The sequence below is a fragment of the Pseudochaenichthys georgianus genome, chromosome 14, assembly GCF_902827115.2.
Source record: "Pseudochaenichthys georgianus chromosome 14, fPseGeo1.2, whole genome shotgun sequence".
NCBI classification, from domain to species: Eukaryota; Metazoa; Chordata; class Actinopteri; order Perciformes; family Channichthyidae; genus Pseudochaenichthys; species Pseudochaenichthys georgianus.
In genome coordinates this window covers 5,649,590-5,670,062 of record NC_047516.1, presented here as the reverse complement: position 1 = coordinate 5,670,062, position 20,473 = coordinate 5,649,590, and the positions used below count along the sequence as shown (strand labels likewise).

General features: G+C 39.8%; 1 protein-coding gene and 1 non-coding gene across 2 annotated transcripts in view; both read left to right on the top strand.

Moving 5' to 3' along the window:
- The first annotated feature begins 1,547 nt into the window (after nucleotides 1–1,547).
- trnav-cac (transfer RNA valine (anticodon CAC)) lies at nucleotides 1,548–1,620 on the top strand. Its single transcript has one exon. It is a non-coding gene; the product is annotated as a tRNA-Val (tRNA).
- A 3,550-nt stretch (nucleotides 1,621–5,170) lies between these two features.
- The window catches only part of foxred1 (FAD-dependent oxidoreductase domain containing 1), a 16,075-nt gene continuing 772 nt past the window's right edge, over nucleotides 5,171–20,473 (top strand). Inside the window, 11 exon segments of the mRNA XM_034099210.2 lie at nucleotides 5,171–5,488; nucleotides 8,125–8,246; nucleotides 8,248–8,346; nucleotides 9,151–9,261; nucleotides 9,941–10,059; nucleotides 10,642–10,736; nucleotides 12,041–12,142; nucleotides 12,898–12,974; nucleotides 15,858–15,985; nucleotides 19,572–19,701; nucleotides 20,220–20,324. Of these exon segments, the coding sequence (XP_033955101.1) occupies nucleotides 5,326–5,488; nucleotides 8,125–8,246; nucleotides 8,248–8,346; nucleotides 9,151–9,261; nucleotides 9,941–10,059; nucleotides 10,642–10,736; nucleotides 12,041–12,142; nucleotides 12,898–12,974; nucleotides 15,858–15,985; nucleotides 19,572–19,701; nucleotides 20,220–20,324 (1,251 nt within the window). The 5' untranslated portion in view covers nucleotides 5,171–5,325.

Sequence of the window (20,473 nt, the reverse complement as noted above, 5' to 3'; positions counted from 1 at the left end):
CGGCCTGTTGGCAGCTGCACAGGCCAACAGTATGTTCCCCCTCTGACGCCACTGGTGGGGCAGGCTTCCTGGAGCACAGGTACTTCTTCAGATCCTTAATTTCCTGGAAGCTCCTGGCTTAGTCCAGAAACGACAGCAGGCTGTCCTTGCTAGGCCCTTGGGGGTTGAAGGTCCCACCTCTCTCCTCCTCGTCCACCTTGTCCATCAGGTAGAGGGTGTAGCCGACGTCATTCTCTAGGAGCCACCTGTACAGTTTCCCCTTATATTTTCCGAACTGTAGCACGTACTCCCCCATCACCTCGAGTCGGTCGGATACATCCCCTCCCCTCTGAAGGACCTCAGTGAGAGCATTTGTCCTCACATGCTCATGCTTCTGAGCGGCAGACTTGTACTGAAGGGAAGGATTTTTTTTAATTATCATACCCTCCTCTGAAGGGTCCTGTCTCAGGTGGCCAGATGGACCCTTCCTGAAAGATACTCTCATCTTTCCTGGGAAGAATATGGTTTTCTTCATTATCTCCTGCACACAGAAAAACACAATGCAAAATATATATTAAGAAGTGCACAAATCATCATACTGTTATATTAGCAGAGTTATTCATTTCATTCATTCACGTTAACCAGGATTTGTATAGGTAACACATGTTATATTACATGATCAGACAGGCAGACAAACAAACAAACAAACAAACAAACAGAGGGGCAGGTGGGCAGGAAGATGTATTATGTATTGCCCTGTCAATGTGAGTGAACTCACTTTATTTCATGTTTACATTCATTGGGATTTGTAATGACTAGGTAATAACTTCTCTATTACATGAACAGACAGACTGAAAAGCAGATGCGTAACATCTTTAGCCATAAAATAATAACAAAAGTATAATAGAAGATAGCAAAACAAAAGTTTTAAGACTGAATACTGTAGTATTTACCCGATTAAAATGTACTGTAGTAAGTAGAGCTGCAGCAATGAAAAGAGTCAAATGATGCAGTATTTTGGATCAGTGTTAACAAGATACACCTGTAAAACACATTTGACAGCTATGTTGCCATGTGTAATGAGTAATAAATCAGCTGCTGTTAAAGCTGACATTTACTGTAAATACATGACGATAGCGTTAGCTAACAAAAGTTACAGTACCTCAGCGCTAACAACACACAGTTAAAGACAAACTAACAACTATTGCAAAAACAGTGTAACAATATCATAAGTGTTAATTCAGTCGTATAAAAAAATAAGCCCCACTTACGTTTGATAAGTTTAACGTGATGTTAGAACTAGAAGTCGAATTGTGTCGCTAATGTCGTCTCTCTATCTGTAAGATGCTGCTGCTGTTGCTCCGTCTCTCTTAGTCACTGGAAACGGGTCTTCTACCAAAAGGGAGCAACAGCGCCCCCAATTTCTCGCTTGTGGCCAGAAATATATTGCAGTCACAGTGTAAGAACTACCATAGACAATGAATGGTAAAAGTTAAGAGAGTTAGTCCTTACTATACCCAGTCGAAGCTGGCCCTCCGGTTTGACGGGCGGCAAAAGCCCTTTCATCAGTTTCCGTAGTGTAGTGGTTATCACGTTCGCCTCACACGCGAAAGGTCCCCGGTTCGAGACCGGGCGGAAACACATTATGTCTTGATTGACTCCACATATACAAAAGATAGCTATCTGCAAAATTGATGAACGAGGGAGGACTGTTTGGACAATGCCAATATGCCGAGAAAAATTTAATTATTCCTACTTGTCTGCTCCTTTCAGACTACGGAGGTGCTGGCCGAACGCTATGGACTTTGGAGAAAGCGGAAACGTTAATTTTTTTTATCTAAATTCAACACATCTGGAGACGCATGGTCCTGTAACTTGTATTTCTGATGACATTAATTCCACAATGGTGAGTATTTGTGGTGTTTTTGTTCTATGATTCTAGAGTAAAAGTAAGAAATAGCCTATACATGCCTCCCTCTGAACTTCAACTGTAAAGATCTGTATACAGTCCACTGCTACACTTTCTAACTTGTCTAATTAGAGCCTAGGTGTTAATTTTCACATGAAAAGCATGTTGAGTAAAAATGGTTTAGTTGATTTTAGAGCCCTGCTTATCATGGCTTGTGAAGTGCAGCGCATGCCAGTTTAATATTGTGAATGTTATTATTGTTGATTTTTGCTAAACAAACTTCTGTTAAGCATCATTTCAGTTTCCCCTTACCCACAAATGCTCATCAATCACTTTGGGTCACATAACTAAAGAAAGAGCGCCCCCGAAATACAGCTTGTGGCCAGAAATATATTACATCCGTAGTGGTAAGAACTACCGTAGAGAATGAATGGTAACATGTAAGGGACTTAAGTCTTACTGTTGCCTTGCAAGATCCTAAGGTCTCAGTTTGACTCCGGCTCAGGACGTTCTTTGCCAATCTGCTTTCGTTGGAATACAAATATTTGGATGGGACTCGACTTTAGAGCCCAAGATATCATGGTTTGTTAAATGCACAGCATGTAAGTTTAATATCCGTCAAACACGAAGGAGCTGGCTGAATGCTATAGGACCGAACTGTAGCACGTACTCCCCCATCACCTCGAGTCGGTCGGATACATCCCCTCCCCTCTGAAGGACCTCAGTGAGAGCATTTGTCCTCACATGCTCATGCTTCTGAGCGGCAGACTTGTACTGAAGGGAAGGATTTTTTTTAATTATCATACCCTCCTCTGAAGGGTCCTGTCTCAGGTGGCCAGATGGACCCTTCCTGAAAGACACTCTCATCTTTCCTGGGAAGAATATGGTTTTCTTCATTATCTCCTGCACACAGCAAAACACAATGCAAAATATATATTAAGAAGTGCACAAATCATCATACTGTTATATTAGCAGAGTTATTCATTTCATTCATTCACGTTAACCAGGATTTGTATAGGTAACACATTTATATTACATGATCAGACAGGCAGACAAACAAACAAACAAACAGAGGGGCAGGTGGGCAGGAAGATTTATTATGTATTGCCCTGTCAATGTGAGTGAACTCACTTTATTTCATGTTTACATTAATTGGGATTTGTAATGACTAGGTAACAACTTTTCTATTACATGAACAGACAGACTGAAAAGCAGATGCGTAACATCTTTAGCCATAAAATAATAACAAAAGTATAATAGAAGATAGCAAAACAAAAGTTTTAAGACTGAATACTGTAGTATTTACCCGATTAAAATGTACAGTAGTAAGTAGAGCTGCAGCAATGAAAAGAGTGAAATTATGCAGTATTTTGGATCAGTGTTAACAAGATACACCTGTAAAACACATTTGACAGCTATTTTGCCCTGTGTAATGAGTAATAAATCAGCTGCTGTTAAAGCTGACATTTACTGTAAATACATGACGATAGTGTTAATTCAGTCGTAGAAAAATAAGCCCCACTTACGTTTGATAAGTTTAACGTGATGTTAGAACTAGAAGTCGAGTTGTGTCGCTAATGTCGTCTCTCTATCTGTAAGATGCTGCTGCTGTTTCTCAAGAGGCTTCTCAATACTCAAATTTCCCCTCCTCGACTCCTCGACTCCTCGGTCCTCCGGTAGTGACCCGGAAATGAATTTCAGTGCGCCATTTTGAAGGACGTCTCATTTCTCTAAATGCACACCGAGGACCGAGGATCGAGCGTCGAGGAGGCTCTCTGGAGGAGCTATAACCGAGGATACACTGATGGTTCCTCCACGGCTCCTCCGCGGATGCATTTCCGGGAACGGTGGAGGCGTGACACACGGCCGGACTTATCTCAGCCAATGACAGCTCTGCATGCATCCCCTGGATATTATTTTAGAAACTGCTCTCATCGCAACGCGATGTTTACAGTGAGAACAGCTGTGAGGTCCTGCAGAAAGCAGAGCAGTGTGTAAAATAAATATCACTCAGTATAACAGACCTACTCTCTTTATTTGCTTTAGTTTAGTAGATATATACAAACAAAGAGTCGATATTTTTCTAAGAACATTTAGTGCTTCACATACTAAAATACACAACGGCTGTAGCCTGATTATGCTTTAGGAGCTTAGGTGTGTATGGTACAGTGTGTAGGTGTGTGTGTGTGTGTGTGTGTGTGTGTGTGTGTGTGTGTGTGTGTGTGTGTGTGTGTGTGTGTGTGTGTGTGTGTGTGTGTGTGTGTGTGTGTGTGTGTGTGTGGTACAGTGTGTGGTACAGTGTGTAGGTATGTCCTGTACAGTGTGTAGGTGTGTACAGCCTGCCTGGCACGTAACAGTGTGGTACAGTGTGTGCGCAGATGCGGCGGACAGACAGGTCTCAGTTGGTTTGGTGTCCTCTGCTTACTTTTAATACTTGCAAATACAACTTTTGGCCCGTAATTTCAATTCCCCATTTCAGCGACCAGAGAGAGAGGGGGGGGGGGGGGATATCCAGTCTCTGATTGTGTTACGTTATTATGAGAGTGCTCTCATACTTTAAATTGCATATATTTATATAAATATATTTGTGTGTGTGTGTCCGCATCTGTAGCCTGTTATTGTCTCATTATACCGCACTCTCAATGAATTCAAGGTAAATATGTGGGGGAACAATGTTCAGCTGATCTAACAGAGATTATAAAATATGACAAAACACTCGACAGCTGATGCAGCTGTTGCCACGTAATAATGAACGGACGTCGCTTTAATATGACCGCTCAGAGGAGAGGAGTTCTCATTTCTTTAAACGTCTGCTGCTTCCCCTCCTCTTTCCCCGGTTCCCCTCCTCGGTCCTCCGCTCGCATCTCCTGTGGGCGGGACTAAGTCTCGAGGAGGGGAGTCGAGGAGGGGAGTCGAGGAGGGGAAATTTGAGTATTGAGAAGCCTCTTCAGTCTCTCTCACTCTGTCACTGGAAACGGGTCTCCTTACTTCTACCAAAAGGGTACAACAGCGCCCCCAATTTCTCGCTTGTGGCCAGAAATATATTGCAGTCACAGTGTAAGAACTACCATAGACAATGAATGGTAAAAGTTAAGAGAGTTAGTCCTTACTACTACAGCTCTGGTCCTTACTATACCCGGTCCCCGCAGCTCAAATGACGCCTATGGCTGTAACTAAACTATGTGGGACTAATGAATTAATTCTGATTGATATCAAAATGTGTGCTTTTATTTTGAAGGCCGTCCAGAAACCGGCGTTTTCTCTTCCCGGTTTTGTCTGTTTTGACTTGTATTCGACCTCGCTGTCAGGTTACAGAGTTGTCTGGACAGTCACTTTAAAAAACAGAGACATGCAAGATTTCTCACATTGCTTTTGTTTTTGTTGGCGCTTTACTGTTTTGTTAATAAACTAGCTAAGTAGATAGTTAGCTTGCAGCAATGTCAACGTGGCGAAGGGTGCATGTGAATCTGCGGAAAGCACATGGATTATTTCCAGTTTCCTCCAGACGGGTGACACAACCAAACACATGGAAGTATGGACATTTAACGTTATGCAAAAGCCTGAGTACAAGCAGACCTCTCCGGGATGACTTCTTTAAAGGTAGGGGGACATTATAGGAAGTGTCATCAAATCAAGCCAAATCAGAGCCAAAAATCATCACATTATGTATTCGTTTGTTAATCTACAAATGTAGGAAACTTATATGTCACATCTGAAGCTCTCTGTTAAAAAATTAAAGGTATTTCTACAATTCGGCATGCATGTAATTGTCCAAGAAACAGTTAGTTCTCTCAAAATGTGCAAATCAGAGAACGTTTTCGAGAGGTAATCATCAGAAAAGCTAGCGAAGTCTCAGTCAGAAATCCTCCAATCCTTCATTTATTTTTTAATTCATCAATGTATGAAACTTGTATGTCACATCTGAGATCCTCTGTTGAACAATCAAATGTATTTCTACACATCGGCATGCAGATATATAAGCTTTAAAGCAACAGTTAGTCAAAATAAAATGTACATTTCCCACTGCTTCTCCTTACACCACAGTAGATTTAAAGCTGACCCAGTTAAAAGAGGAAGTCAAAATAAAAAATGTATACAATCCGAATTGTAGAGTGAGAGATACAGTTCTAGAAAAGATCTTAAATTGTGGTCTGGTGCGACTCAAAATCTGCCAAATGATGATGATTCAGCCCCACTGCTTATCCTAACATTACAGTAGATTTAAAGTTGCTCCATTTACCAGGAGAAGTCAACAGTGGTGTAAAGTAACTAAGTAGATTTACTCAATACTCTATTTTTTTTATTGATGCTTCTAAAGCCTTTGATTGTGTTAATCATAGGAAGTGATTTGTTAAACTGAGTCAAAGAGGGGTGCCCGCAGCCCAAATACATTGTGAGAATTCTGGTCTACTGGTATGGCCACCAGACTATGCAAGTCAAATGGGGCAATAGGGTCTCAGCCCCATTTGGGGTTAGCGATGGTGTCAGACAAGGTGGAATTATGTCCCCTGTTCTTTTTAACCTCCATATTGATGATCTGTCCGAGCGACTGAGAGCCTGTAATACTGGATGCATGATAGGTAGTACTCTAGTGAACATATTATGTATGCAGATGATCTTGTTGAGCTGAGTCCATCTCGCGCTGGTCTCCAGCAGCTTCTTGCTGTGTGTTCTATGTATGGTGTGGAGCATGACATCAAATACAACGCCAGTAACAGTGCTGTCAGGATCTTTAGAACCAAAGAAGATAAATGTCTTAAATGTCCTGATTTTAAATTGTCTGATATTAATCTTAGTGTCTGTAATAAGTTAAAATATCTTGGACACTTTATTACAGAACAAAATAGATGATGAAGATATGTATAGGCCGCATGATGTACGCACAAGCAAACATTCTCCTACGTAGGTTTGGTGCGTGTACAGACGGAGTGGAGATGTCTCTGTTCAGAGCATGTTGCACACCGCTCTAAACGGCACGTCTGTGGTCAAACTACAGAAAAGCAAGTCTACGGAAACTTCAAGTAGCTTATAATGATGCTGTGAGAATATTGCTGAAGAGACCTCGATGGTCTAGTGCAAGTGAAATGTGTGTGGCTGCAGGAGTCAATACTCGACAAGCTGTTTTAAGAAATCTCATGTATAAATGTATTTGCCGGCTTAATGACTCTGATAATGAAATCCTCTTGGCCTTATCGAACATAAGGTTTAGTGCTACACGCTACCAATCGCAGCTGTGGAGACATTGGTATAGTTGTCTCTTTGTAGGACACTGATTTAAATTATTCTTAAACTATGAATTATTTTTATGCTGTGTATGTAATTTATTAAATGTAATGCCTTGTCTTTTATCTGGACCCTGAGTCTGTAATAAAGTTTTCATTCATTCATTCATTCACTCAAGTACTTGACATTTACTTGAGTATTTACATTGTCTGCTACCTTGTACTTCTACTCCACTACACTTCAGAGGTACATGGTGTACTTTTACTCCACTACATGTATTTAATACCTTTAGTTACTTCACAGATGTGGATGAATGATGTGAAATCTAATCCAGTGTTGAATCAGACTGTAGTTCCACCTGGAGTAAATCCACCAGCTACCCTGCAGTCTACAAAGTCATTCAGACTAGCTGCACCTTCACCAGCTTTGAGAACACTTTCATGATCAATCATTATAAAACATATCATATATATTATTCTGAAATGGAGCAATCTGAGTACTTCTACCTTTAGTCAAGTACAATATCTGAGTACTTCTACTTTTACTCTAGTACAAGATCTGAGTACTTCTACTTTGACTCAAGTACAAGATCTGAGTACTTCTACTTTGACTCAAGTACAAGATCTGAGTACTTCTACTTTTACTCAAGTACAAGATCTGAGTACTTCTACTTTTACTCAAGTACAAGATCTGAGTACTTCTACTTTTACTCAAGTACAAGATCTGAGTACTTCTACTTTTACTCTAGTACAAGATCTGAGTACTTCTACTTTTACTCAAGTACAAGATCTGAGTACTTCTACTTTTACTCAAGTACTTGATCTGAGTCCTTCTGCTTTTACTCAAGTACTTGATCTGAGTACTTCTACTTTGACTCAAGTACAAGATCTGAGTCCTTCTACTTTTACTCAAGTACTTGATCTGAGTACTTCTACTTTTACTCAAGTACTTGATCTGAGTACTTCTACCACCTCTGGTTTTTGGCTATATTAATAAACGTTGATTTGATTCAGACCTGGAGGTCCAGCTGGCGGCCATGAGGCAGAAGGCTCTGGACGCTCTGCCGGGGAGCGAATGGAGCCCGCTGAAGATGGACCGGACTCTCCCTCCAGAGAGGGCGGATGTTGTGATCGTGGGGGGGGGGCGTGATCGGCTGGTCCATCGCCTACTGGATCAAACAGAAGGAGAGGTTGCGAGGAGGAGTGAGGGTGGTGGTGGTGGAGAAGGACCCAACGGTGAGAGACCAGGAGAGACCCATTACCATGCATTGTTGTTTACATCTTTTAAAAAGCATCCAACAGTATGTCTGGCTTAAAACCACTTGATGTACCTTTTCAAACATGCTGCAACGCATCCTTTAGTATTTCTTTTTTATTTAATGGTTTTTGCACAGTTAAAAAATACACTTATATAAAACAAACAATCGCTTGAATTCAATAACAATGGCAAACTTTAAGAACAACTTATACTTTGTACATTTGTAGTATAGTACATTGCATAATTTAATCAGGCCGTCGCCACTTATTCATTCTTGCCGGTATCGTTTCTGTCGCAATTTTCTTGGCGAATTTATTTTTCTCTCTAATTTCACACAAACTAGTGTTTATTCTTTTTCGTATCTTACTGTCACCTGGTATTTCAAGGCATTAGTTGTTCTCCATCTGGATGTTGAATAGTTTGCAATGAGGAAGGATGACACGATTGGAGGAGAAACAAAAAATGAATCACCTTTTCTATTTAAACTTGCAGCAGCTCCTCGATGAGTGAAATTATGGTAAACTTTCTGGACAAAAATGCCTGAAACATTTGTATTTGAGAGGGAATTTCTCTGCAAGTGGGGAAAATAAATAAGGTTGTAATACCACAATTAATCAAAGAAGAAAATATTTAATATATCTGAGGTAAAATAAAAGTTTTGACACTAAAAGGACAAGATACAAGAGCGTCTGTAGGTTAAAACAGAGTCCAAATTCCTCCCCAACATAACACACAGCAGCTTGTTGTAATCTTCAAAGCTTCCCCTTCTTGTTTCTCCGCAGTATTCGCAGGCCTCCACGGTGCTTTCTGCAGGAGGCATCCGACAGCAGTTCTCTCTGCCCGAGAACATCTGCCTCTCCATGGCCTCCGCTCAATTCATGAAGAACATCAATGTAGGTCGAGTCTGCACTCAGCGCCAGTGAACTACAGGCCCTCTAAACCCTTGAATGGCACAGTCCCTTTTGTTATGTAAATATGCAGAGTTAAAGTTTATTGACAGAACACATTTCAACACTAAGGCAATTCAACATGCAAGAGAAACACGGAACGAAAAATAAAATACAGAAATAATAACAAGTTAAGAATAAGACGGGTATAAAAACACTTGGGCAAGATCTTATAATTGTATGCCTCTTTATGGCCTCAAACAGCTCATGTAATATTCTCAATTTAGGGCCAAACAATTTTAATTTGGTTGCTAATTGATTTTACGATTAAAACAATTACATTTTGAATTATTTACATGTTAATAAATTAGATTTAATGCCGTTTTTTCCCAAATGTAATGGGTATTTCTATACTAATTTAAGTGTCCCGTCTACCTTTTTTCGGTAGTGCATTAGTTCAATTCATGGCTTAAAATATTCTTCAAAAATGACAACTTTCCTATTTTCTAATATTATCAAAAAGTATTTTCTGTTGTATTTTTTGCATTTTATTTTCAATTTGTCTTTAGTGTATAGATTATATTCAAGCCTAAAAAATAGACTTTTTAATGTTCTAATATTATCAAAATCTCCTCTCGGTTATTTTTCAGTTTCTTAGTTTGTAAATGATTTGTCTGCGTCTCAGGAACATCTCCACGTGTTGAATGAAGACCCGGTGGACCTCCAGTTCAACCACTCGGGATACCTCTTCCTGGCCAACGAGGAAGTGGCTCACATCATGGAGGAGAACTACAAAACCCAGAGGTGTCGGCCATCTTTCATCCAGAGTTGTAGTTTTGAATTGTAGCTCTAAGGCAGTGCTTCTCAAACTCTTTTCAGGAATGTACCCCCTTTGAAACATTTTCTCAGCCAAGTACCCCCTGACCGATCCCGAACATTTTTGATCGAAAAAGCCTATACAAATAATTACAATATAGTGATGTTCCCTCAGTGTGTGATGTATTCCCTCCTTCGTGGTATGCATTACAACAAACTAACGATATTTTCATTTTATGTATGAGAAAAAATAACATAACACTTTTTCCAAGGGGTTTTTCAATTTAAGTAATATGTGAAAAACTATAAAATACAATACACACATTTGACATGTTTATATGAGGACCCCCTTGGTGGTTCTAGGAAGGTTTTATATAAAATTGTATTTTCTATTTAACTTATTTTACTAAGATTGTTTTTTTAATTAACCCTTTTTTTTAATCTCACGTACCCCCTGCAGTACCCCAACGTACCCCCAGGGGTCCGCGTACCCCCATTTGAGAATCACTGCTCTAAGGCACAATTACATTTGTTATTTTTTTAAATAAATGGTTATTTTTGTGTCTGTAGGAGCTTCGGAGCCCATGTTTCTCTTCTCTCTGCGACTCAGTTAAAGGAGAAGTTTCCGTGGATAAACACAGACGGTGTCGCGCTCGCTTCATACGGTGAGTGACACAATTATAACATACATAATATGTAATCACTACAACGTGTTTGACATAATAAGACAACTTAAAACATTTTAATCTCAGCTGGTTATTGCCAGATTTGATAAGAAAATGTGTTTTTAATTTGAATTGAATACACTGATTTCACATTTATTCTTTATAATGCTGAATATATTTATATGTGTTCATAGGCCATCATTTCAGACTTGTCACAAATCCTTAAAAGCCATTCTTTTAATAATTGATTCTAAAAAATAAATAATTGATAACCTTTATAATAAAATGTCTTCAATGAATATTTTAAAAAGTCTTAAAAAAATTACAAAACAAGGGAAGTAGAGTTTCTTAAAGGTCCCATGTCATGCTTTTCCGGTTATCACCGTCCCCTTGTGTTATGAAGGTTTTTCTGCATGTGACGGTCTGCAGAGTCAAAACCCTCAAAGTGCACCCTGTAGCGAGTACAACTCTAACACAGAGAAGACCTGTCTGTGCTGCCCCAGAACGCCTCGTTGGAGATTTTTATTTCCCTCCGGGAACCAAGCGACGTAACGACGATCCAAATGGACCAATCCGTGGAGCTCCTCACACACACACACACTCACTCAGCCGTATCTTTTCTCAGCCGCAGCTCACGTGTGTGTGCTCAGGCTGAGTTTCGCCATGTCTCGCTGTCTCGCAGACCCCAAGCAGCAACCAGGAAACGACACCAGTAATCCAGCTCACACTGTCCGCTCCTCGAGCCTCAAAGGGCGGAGCAGCGAGCCCCGCAACGTCCCGCCAACACGGCACCCAGACCCCACGCAGCATTCTCATCTGTCATTACTGGTGTCATTTCCTGGTTGCTAACAAACGCCATTGTAACTAGGGCTGCTCAATTAATTGTATTTTAATCACAATTACGAATTTGGCTTGCAACGAAGACAATGAAAACAACATAATCGAAATAAAACGATTATTTTTTATTGGTTTTTCAGTTGAATTTGACTTAAAGTTCAAGGTAATCAACTGTTAAAAACATACTGTTCACATTTTTCTAATTAAAAGTAACTTAGATTAAACCTGAAGAAATGAATACTTTCACTTAAGTAACATGTTGAAAGCAGGACTTGTTATAGTATAATTCAAGAAGTGTTTCTATTTAATTGATTCATTATTTTCTCAAATTCAAAATCGAGCGACTGTTACGATATCCATATGACTCCCCCAGCGATAAATAAAGTATTTCCGACTCTGATCCTGAATCCTACACTGTAATATTACTACATGTTCTAAAGTAAAAGTACATCCTCCTCCTCTTCCAGGGCTGGAGAACGAGGGCTGGTTCGACCCCTGGACGCTGCTGCAGGCCTTCAAGAGGAAGGCTCTCTCTCTGGGGGCGGAGCAGTCCATCGGAGAGGTCACAGGTGAGGGGTTCAAACTGAAACATCACGATATAGATAACGATAATACTTTAATGGGCAGATCAAGTCTGACATTTGACTTGCATCACAGCAGCTCCATGTGTAACATCAACATAGACAGATATCAAGACACGATACATGACAAACTAACATTTAACATAACGGCACGATCAGTGAGAGAAAACCTGCTCAAAGAGCCTTCAGCGTGCATCTGATCTGGGGTCAGCTCTGTGTTCACTGAGAGGGTTGACTGATGCATACTAGAGGCTTTGTTATCATTAAGTTAGTTAAAGAATCACTTATTTATAATATATAACTGAAGGTATTTCAACACAAGAACACCAGTAAGACCGGGCTGGTTCAACATGTTGTATTTTAATTAACATTTGTATTACACATTACCTTCCCATGTATATCAAATCCTCTTTGTTTGTTTTAGTAGGTATAGTTTGGTCTAATCTAGTGGGTTATTTAGGCTTTGATATCCTTAAGTTTGTTAAAGAATCACTTGTTAATTATATATAACTTTTTCAACACCGGTCTGGTTCAACACTTGAATTAAAAAATGTATTACGCCTTACTTTCCACACTTGTCCAATGTATATAAAATCCAATTTTTTAGTTGTTGTAGTTGGGTCTAATCTAGTGTATTCTAACTTATTTCTAAATATTTAAAATTGTGTATTGTATAGCTAACCAATATATATATATTTTTTTATGTTTTTTGACTGATATCAATGTTTTAATTTCTTCCACAGACTTTAAATACACATCAAACATTGCTACAACCGCTGAAGGTGATCAAGTGGTTCAAAGGAGGATCAAATCTGTCAAAGTAAGTGTGGCTACACCTTGGTGTTTAAATTCAATGTTACAAAGGTTTGTGACGTCCAACAAATACATAAAATATTCAATATTCAATTCAAAGATCTCAATTTTAAATATTCAGCAACGTGTAGTGACAGTTCTCTTTGCTTAATATTCAAACATTATGCATTGCTTTACTTAACTCAGTTTATCATGTTGTTCACAAGTTTAACAAAAACAGGATTGACAATTTAATCCAAGTTTTTCATGATTTAAAGGGGACCTATCATGCAAAATGCACTTTGTGATGTCTTTATACATAAAGTGTCCCCGGTGTGTCGGGGAACTCACGCAGCGTCAGAAAATAAAACCCTCTCTCTTTTCCTCCGTACCCAAATCTCTAAAAACGGGGAACAACGGAGCTGATCCAGATGTGCGTTCGATATGACGTAATATCTGAAATGTGGACCCACGGCCCAATCAGAAACGTTGCTATCAGAAACAATGCCCGACTGTTTTGGACGTAATATGGTCGGTGTTTACATTAGCATCGCTAACACTCAGAGCTAACCTGTACTGGAGAGCATGTGTGTGAAGAAGCAGGAAGTAAAAAGGAACTCACTTTGTGGTAGGGCTGAACGATATATCGTGTTATGGTGATAACCGCGATATGCGCATGCACGATATTCACATCGCAGGAACTTGCGATTTTATGAATTTTTTATAATAATATATATATTTTTTTTTTTAGGACGTGCGATATTAAGTAGGTACATTAACTCAATCACGTCATGTTACAATTATTTTGCTGCTTGCTACAAAAGGAAAACTTGCGCGGCTCTCATGTCAGGGGTACCTGAGTGAGTGACATGCCGGCTCTGCATGCACAGCAAACCACCAATCACAATCATTCTTGATCAGATCACAGCAGGCCCCGCCCCGCTAGTTTGCAGACCATCAAAACACCGGTAAAAAATGAGCGAGGCACAGGACGACAATACCGGCGAGGAAAAGCAACATCTGCCATCTGGAACTATTTTGGATACAAAAAGGTTCTTCACAGATGAACCCCCTTACTTGAGGGTAAGCAACATGCATTATCATGACATGTTAGATCATGACTTCTTAAGTTATGACGAGTCAACCAGTTAAGATCCAGACGTCCGTGACTAAAATCCTTCATCCGGTTCAATATAGTTAAAAAAAACGCAATATATATCGCAGGGGAAGAAAAAAATCACTGTCAGTTTTTTTCAATATCGTGCAGCCCTACCTTGTTCAACCGGCAAGAGAGAAAGCCTGATATGGCGTTTCATCACGGCAGCATTTAGTTTAGACAGTAGCTGCCGGGTCCCGCATGAGCTCAGACCCCTCCTCTTTTATTGATCAATTTAAAAACATTTTTTAAAGCTTTATACCAAAATCAGCACTTTTGAAACAGGAAGTGAAATAGAGGGATAAGAGGCGTGGCTAGAATGCGTGATCTTTTGAGCAAAACACTTCATAGACATGTTTGTTATATATGTTTATATATCTAGAAAGTTGTTAAATAAGTATTGCTAGTAAATGTAAAAAAATGTAGTTCTCACAAAGATGCCGGTTTTGAAGCAGATGCTAATATAGCGCTTTTTTAAAGAATACAACTCCTTTGCTTTTTTATTCCTGTTGTCCGACAGACTTCATTTATATAACAATTAAGTATTGGCAGCCAGTTCACCTCCTGGGCCACTGCCGAAGTGCCCTTGAGCAAGGCACCTAACCCCCGTAACATGTGTGTGTACGACAGAGTGGAAACTGAATTTCTATTTCTTCTTCTTCTTCTTCTTCTTCTTCTTCTTCTTCTTCTTCTTCTTCTTCTTCTTCTTCTTCTTCTTCTATGCAAAATCCTCTTCTCCATGTCTCTCCTACATCAACATGTGTCCCCTCTTCCCCATGTCTCTTCTACATCAACATGTGTCCCTTCTTCTTCATGTCTCTTCTACATCAACATGTGTCCCCTCTTCTTCATGTCTCTTCTACATCAACATGTGTCGCCTCTTCTTCATGTCTCTTCTACATCAACATGTGTCCCCTCTTCTTCATGTCTCTTCTACATCAACATGTGTCCCCTCTTCTTCATGTCTCTTCTACATCAACATGTGTCCCCTCTTCTTCATGTCTCTTCTACATCAACATGTGTCCCCTCTTCTTCATGTCTCTTCTACATCAACATGTGTCCCCTCTTCTCCATGTCTCTTCTACATCAACATGTGTCCCCTCTTCTTCATGTCTCTTCTACATCAACATGTGTCCCCTCTTCTTCATGTCTCTTCTACATCAACATGTGTCCCCTCTTCTCCATGTCTCTTCTACATCAACATGTGTCCCCTCTTCTTCATGTCTCTTCTACATCAACATGTGTCCCCTAACTAACTAACTAACTAACTAACTAACTAACTAACCTTCGTCTTCTTCTTCTTCTTCAACAAGAACAGGATTGACAATTTAATCAAGTTTTAGAACGTTTTCAAATCAGTATTCCTCGTAAATATGAAAAAAACGAGTTCTCACAATCAAGTTTTTGAAGAAGATGCTCAAAAGACGCACTTTAAAAAATAATACAACTCCTGATGATCAAATTGTTATCGATTAAAGGTAGGGTAGGTAAGAATGGAGAAGCCGGCTCGAGTGCGCTAGAATTTGAAAGTACGCAGCCGAAAAAAATCTGCCCCTTCCGTCAGACTTCCTCACAGAGCCCCTCCTCCAACGCACACGAATGCTAAGTCAGATGTTCATTGCCATCGGGATGTTAAGAGCGTTCCATGGAATATAACAACAGGTGTATCTCGAGCCGGTTTCTCAAATGTACCTACCCCACCTTTAAGTAGTGCACACCATGAATGAAATGAAATGTAATGATGTGTTTGACCAGGTGCAGGTGAACAACAGTCTGGAGTATCAGCCCATTGAATGCGCCATGGTGGTGAACGCAGCCGGAGCTCTTTCTGGGAAACTGGCCGCCATGTTGGGAATTGTACTTCCTGTGGAGCCACGCAAGAGGTCAGTATTCACTAGGGGTGTAACGGTTCACAAACATTTCGGTTCGGTACGTACCTCGGTTTTTAGCTCACGGTTCGGTTCGGTACGTTTTCGGTACAGCAGAAAAAATTATCACAAAACATAACATATTTGTTTTAAATTATTTTAAACTGTGAATAATGTATTCACTCAAATAAATACAAAATATAATAAAATAAACATTAAGGTGCAGCATTTCAATGAACTGAAATAATCTGTATTTGAACTTTATTGTACTAGTACTCACAAAACATAAACTATTAGTTTTGGGTTTTTAATTATTATTAAACTATGAATATTCACTCAAATAAATATAACATATAATAAAATAAACATTAAGGTGCAGCTTTTCGATGAACTGAGATAATCTGTATTTGAACTGTACTGTACTAGCACCTAAGCAGCCAGTTAGACATAATGACTTGCTTGTCATTCATTGTATTTTCATGTTGTTTGAAAGAAAGATGTACTTGTCCACATTGCTTGCTGAAAGGGCAGATCAGCTGGCACTAACAACGTCTCCTGCTGTGGAGAACACCCTCTCGCTAGGGACAGAGGTAGCAGATACAGCCAGGTAGAGCTTTGCTACCATGGCAACATAAGGATATTTGCCGTTTGTAATAGCTTTGGCTCGGTCTGAAGTCTCTGCGAGTGATGGAGGCTAAATGCTAGCGGGAGTTGGGTTTGCACTTCAGTCTTTTGGTACCGGTGATATTCACGTTCGGGTGATGCCTTTTCAAATGAGTGTGCAAGTTTGATGTATTGCCAGCCGCGTAACCAATGTTAGTTGATCAATGCCGACAAACAGCTTTGGTTCGGTCCACCTGTCTTTGTCCGTCATCCTTGTTCGTAACTGCGAAACCAAAATGTTCCCAAACCGGAGACTTCAATGATGCTGGAGGATTTTCGAGCTCAACTTTATCTGCGTTCGCCATTTCGACAGTTCCTCAAATTACTGACTACATTGAACGCATCCCTCTGACCAGCCCGTCCAATGAATTGACTTGCTCGCTCTATGACGCGTTGAACACAATGGGAGCAAATTACTCTGAATGCTGCGACGCAGCACCTGAGAATGCTTCCAAAAAGTTGTTCACGTTCTCAATTTTTTACATTTAACGTTATATTCGTTCGGTACACTTCGGTACACATGTGTACCGAACCGAAGGGCCCGTACCGAATAATTTCGGTACGGGTACGTGTACCATTACACCCCTAGTATTCACTCAACTGGTATCTTAAAGGTCACTTCACCATGTCTCTTCTACATGTGTCCCCTCTTCTTCATGTCTCTTCTACATGTGTCCCCTCTTCTTCATGTCTCTTCTACATCAACATGTGTCCCCTCTTCTCCATGTCTCTTCTACATCAACATGTGTCCCCTCTTCTCCATGTCTCTTCTACATCAACATGTGTCCCCTCTTCTTCATGTCTCTTCTACATCAACATGTGTCCCCTCTTCTTCATGTCTCTTCTACATCAACATGTGTCCCCTCTTCTTCATGTCTCTTCTACATCAACATGTGTCCCCTCTTCTTCATGTCTCTTCTACATCAACATGTGTCCCCTCTTCTTCATGTCTCTTCTACATCAACATGTGTCCCCTGTTCTTCATGTCTCTTCTACATCAACATGTGTCCCCTGTTCTTCTTGTCTCTTCTACATCAACATGTGTCCCCTCTGTGGAAAGAGACTCTGAAAGCTTCAGGAACAAAGATTCTCTCTCTTTTTGATCCATTTCTATAAAAACCTGTCTGAAAATGAGCTGATCAGATTTTGGCCACTTTGTGATGTCATAACGATGTGTTGTCTCGTGTAACCATTAGCCAATCAGCAACAAGGTAACCCCCCCCCCCCCCTTATCACCTGAATCTCCTCTAGAGCACCATTGAGTTCTTTGTAACCAGATGTCTCTCAGAGGGGCGTGGGGAGGGGCTCCTTATTTTCATCTAAAGTAACAGACAGAGAATCAGCGCTTTGGAAACAGGGCTGAAACAGAGGGGATTATGGGTAATGCTGCAATGATCCGTTTGGTGTTTCAGCCAATCAGAGACAGGCTCTGTATATATCTGAGACCTGGGATATATTGATGAGAAACAGTATGATAGGGACCTTTAACATTTTTAAGAATTGTTATTAAAACATGTCATGCTTTCTCTTAGTGTGCTGATGGGTGTATTTGGACTCCAGTAAATTGGAGAACTGACTAATATTATAGCTGTGACTTTTAGCCAAATGTATTGATTTTTTTTGGGAACTATTTTGTTTACTTTATTATGTTTATTAAGCATTATTGTGCCTATTATCAGCTTTAATTTGATGGTATTCACTTCCAGATTTATCTTATTTCTTTTAATTTATCTTAAAGGTGGGGTAGGTAAGTTTGAGAAACCGGCTCGAGATACACTTTTGGTTATATTGCATGGAATGCTCTTAACATCCCGATAGCAATGAATATCTGAAGTGCTTTGACCAAAAATACATAAAGAAATGTCATCAGTGGAAGCCGTGGCGCTGTAAAAAGCTCGACCAATCATCTGAGCCGGCTAAAGTAACTGGATGGCCTACCTGCCTGTCAGCCTTCCATCTGGGCACAAACTGCCCTCATTGGTCATGTGCGCGTTCGTGTGTATTGGAGGAGGGGCTCTGTGAGGAAGTGGCAGATTTCTTCCGGCTGTGTATTTTCAAATTCTAGCGCACTCGAGCTGGTTTCTCCAAAATGACCTACCCCACCTTTAATGTATAATAATAATAATAATAATAATAATGGTACCTGCAAATAAAGAACAGACATCATGATGAACTTCAGGAAAATAAGCAAAGGAGATATTTCTTTTGTATTATTGCTAGCTTACATATGTTTTCTGTATTTTGTTAGTAATTGCTCTCTTCTAATTTTGTACTAATTGTACTTCTAGTCATTTTAATTTTTAAAAAAAAGAAAAAATGTTGTATTAAAGGTGGGGTAGGTAATTAACTTCAGAAACATAACTTGTTTAACCGGCTGTGTATTTTCAAATTCTAGCGCACTCGAGCTGGTTTCTCCAAAATTACCTACCCCACCTTTAAATATCTATTTTCTGATTTTTTTTTTAATCTACTAGTACTACTTATTATTAAGCCTTATAGTGCAGACTCTCCTCTTTAGTATAGTGTTTATTTTTGCTTACTCTAAACACAATTACACGTTTATTTACATAAACAAGAGGTACACACTTACAAAGAAACATATACAAAAAGATGCATATTTGTATTTGTTTTCATTTTGAATACATGTCATCTCTTTTGCACTACACCACCTTACAGCTTTCTCTGTTAAAGCGTCACTAAATCTTTCTTCATGCCGCCTGAAGGAGCTCTTCCTCCAAAGAGAGGAATTAACCCTGACCTGATAAAACAGCGGAAAGACTTACATTTTTACAGTTTTTATGACAAATATTCCCTGAAAAACTGACTTTAACTGCATGAAAAACCTTAAGGAACGTTCACAGAGGCAGGTACACATATACCGTATGGAAGACCTTGTAGATATAACTTTTATATATTTTGTAATGTCACTTGTTTGCAGGTACATATATGTGTTGAACTGTCCTGACGGCCCCGGTCTGGATACGCCCTTCCTGATCGATTACTCTGGAGTTTGGTTCAGGAGGGAAGGGTTGGGAGGAAACTACATCGCTGGGACCTCACCAGAGGAGGTGTGTGAAACAAAACAAAGTGTTGTACACACTTAGCTGTAATATCTTTTATGGCTGCATAGAAACTCTTGGGTAGTACTGATGTTTCAAAAGATTGAGTGTCAGTTTTTTTGGTTGTTTTCCCCCAATTTCCCATAAATCTGGTCTTTCTCAGAATGATTACGTACAAAATACTTACTCAATTTCCATAAAACTCTTGGGTAGTACTGATGTTTCAAATAACAATTTGGGTTGATTGGCGAAAGGAAAGATGGAGCTTGTGTTTTAGTTGTTTTCCCCATAATTCTGACGTTTTTCCGAATGATAACGGACTCGATACTTACCCAATTTTCATAAAACTTGGCAGAAAATGTTGGTAGAAAAGAGTGTGTCGAGGGCTAAGGAATCACCAATTATATCGTGGAGTGGATCCAAATCACAAACACTTCTGGAATTTGGCATTTGTGCTGCATTCATGGTCTGTCAGAATAATCGGAAACGTGCTAACATTTTGTATATGTATTTCCCCTCCTGTGTAGGCGTTGGAGCCGGACACCAGTGACCTGGAGGTGGACCACCAGTTCTTTGAGGAGAAGGTCTGGCCCCACCTCGCCTCTCGTGTCCCGGCTTTAGAGAAGCTGAAGGTACGGTGTGGAAAGAATATATATCTTTGTTATGCTCGCCCGCTGGACTTAGTTACTTTCCGATGATGACCCTAATTCAGTTACATTTTAATAATACCTTAAAATGCATTATATAGGATAGGTCATGTTAATAGTATTTTCTATATGTA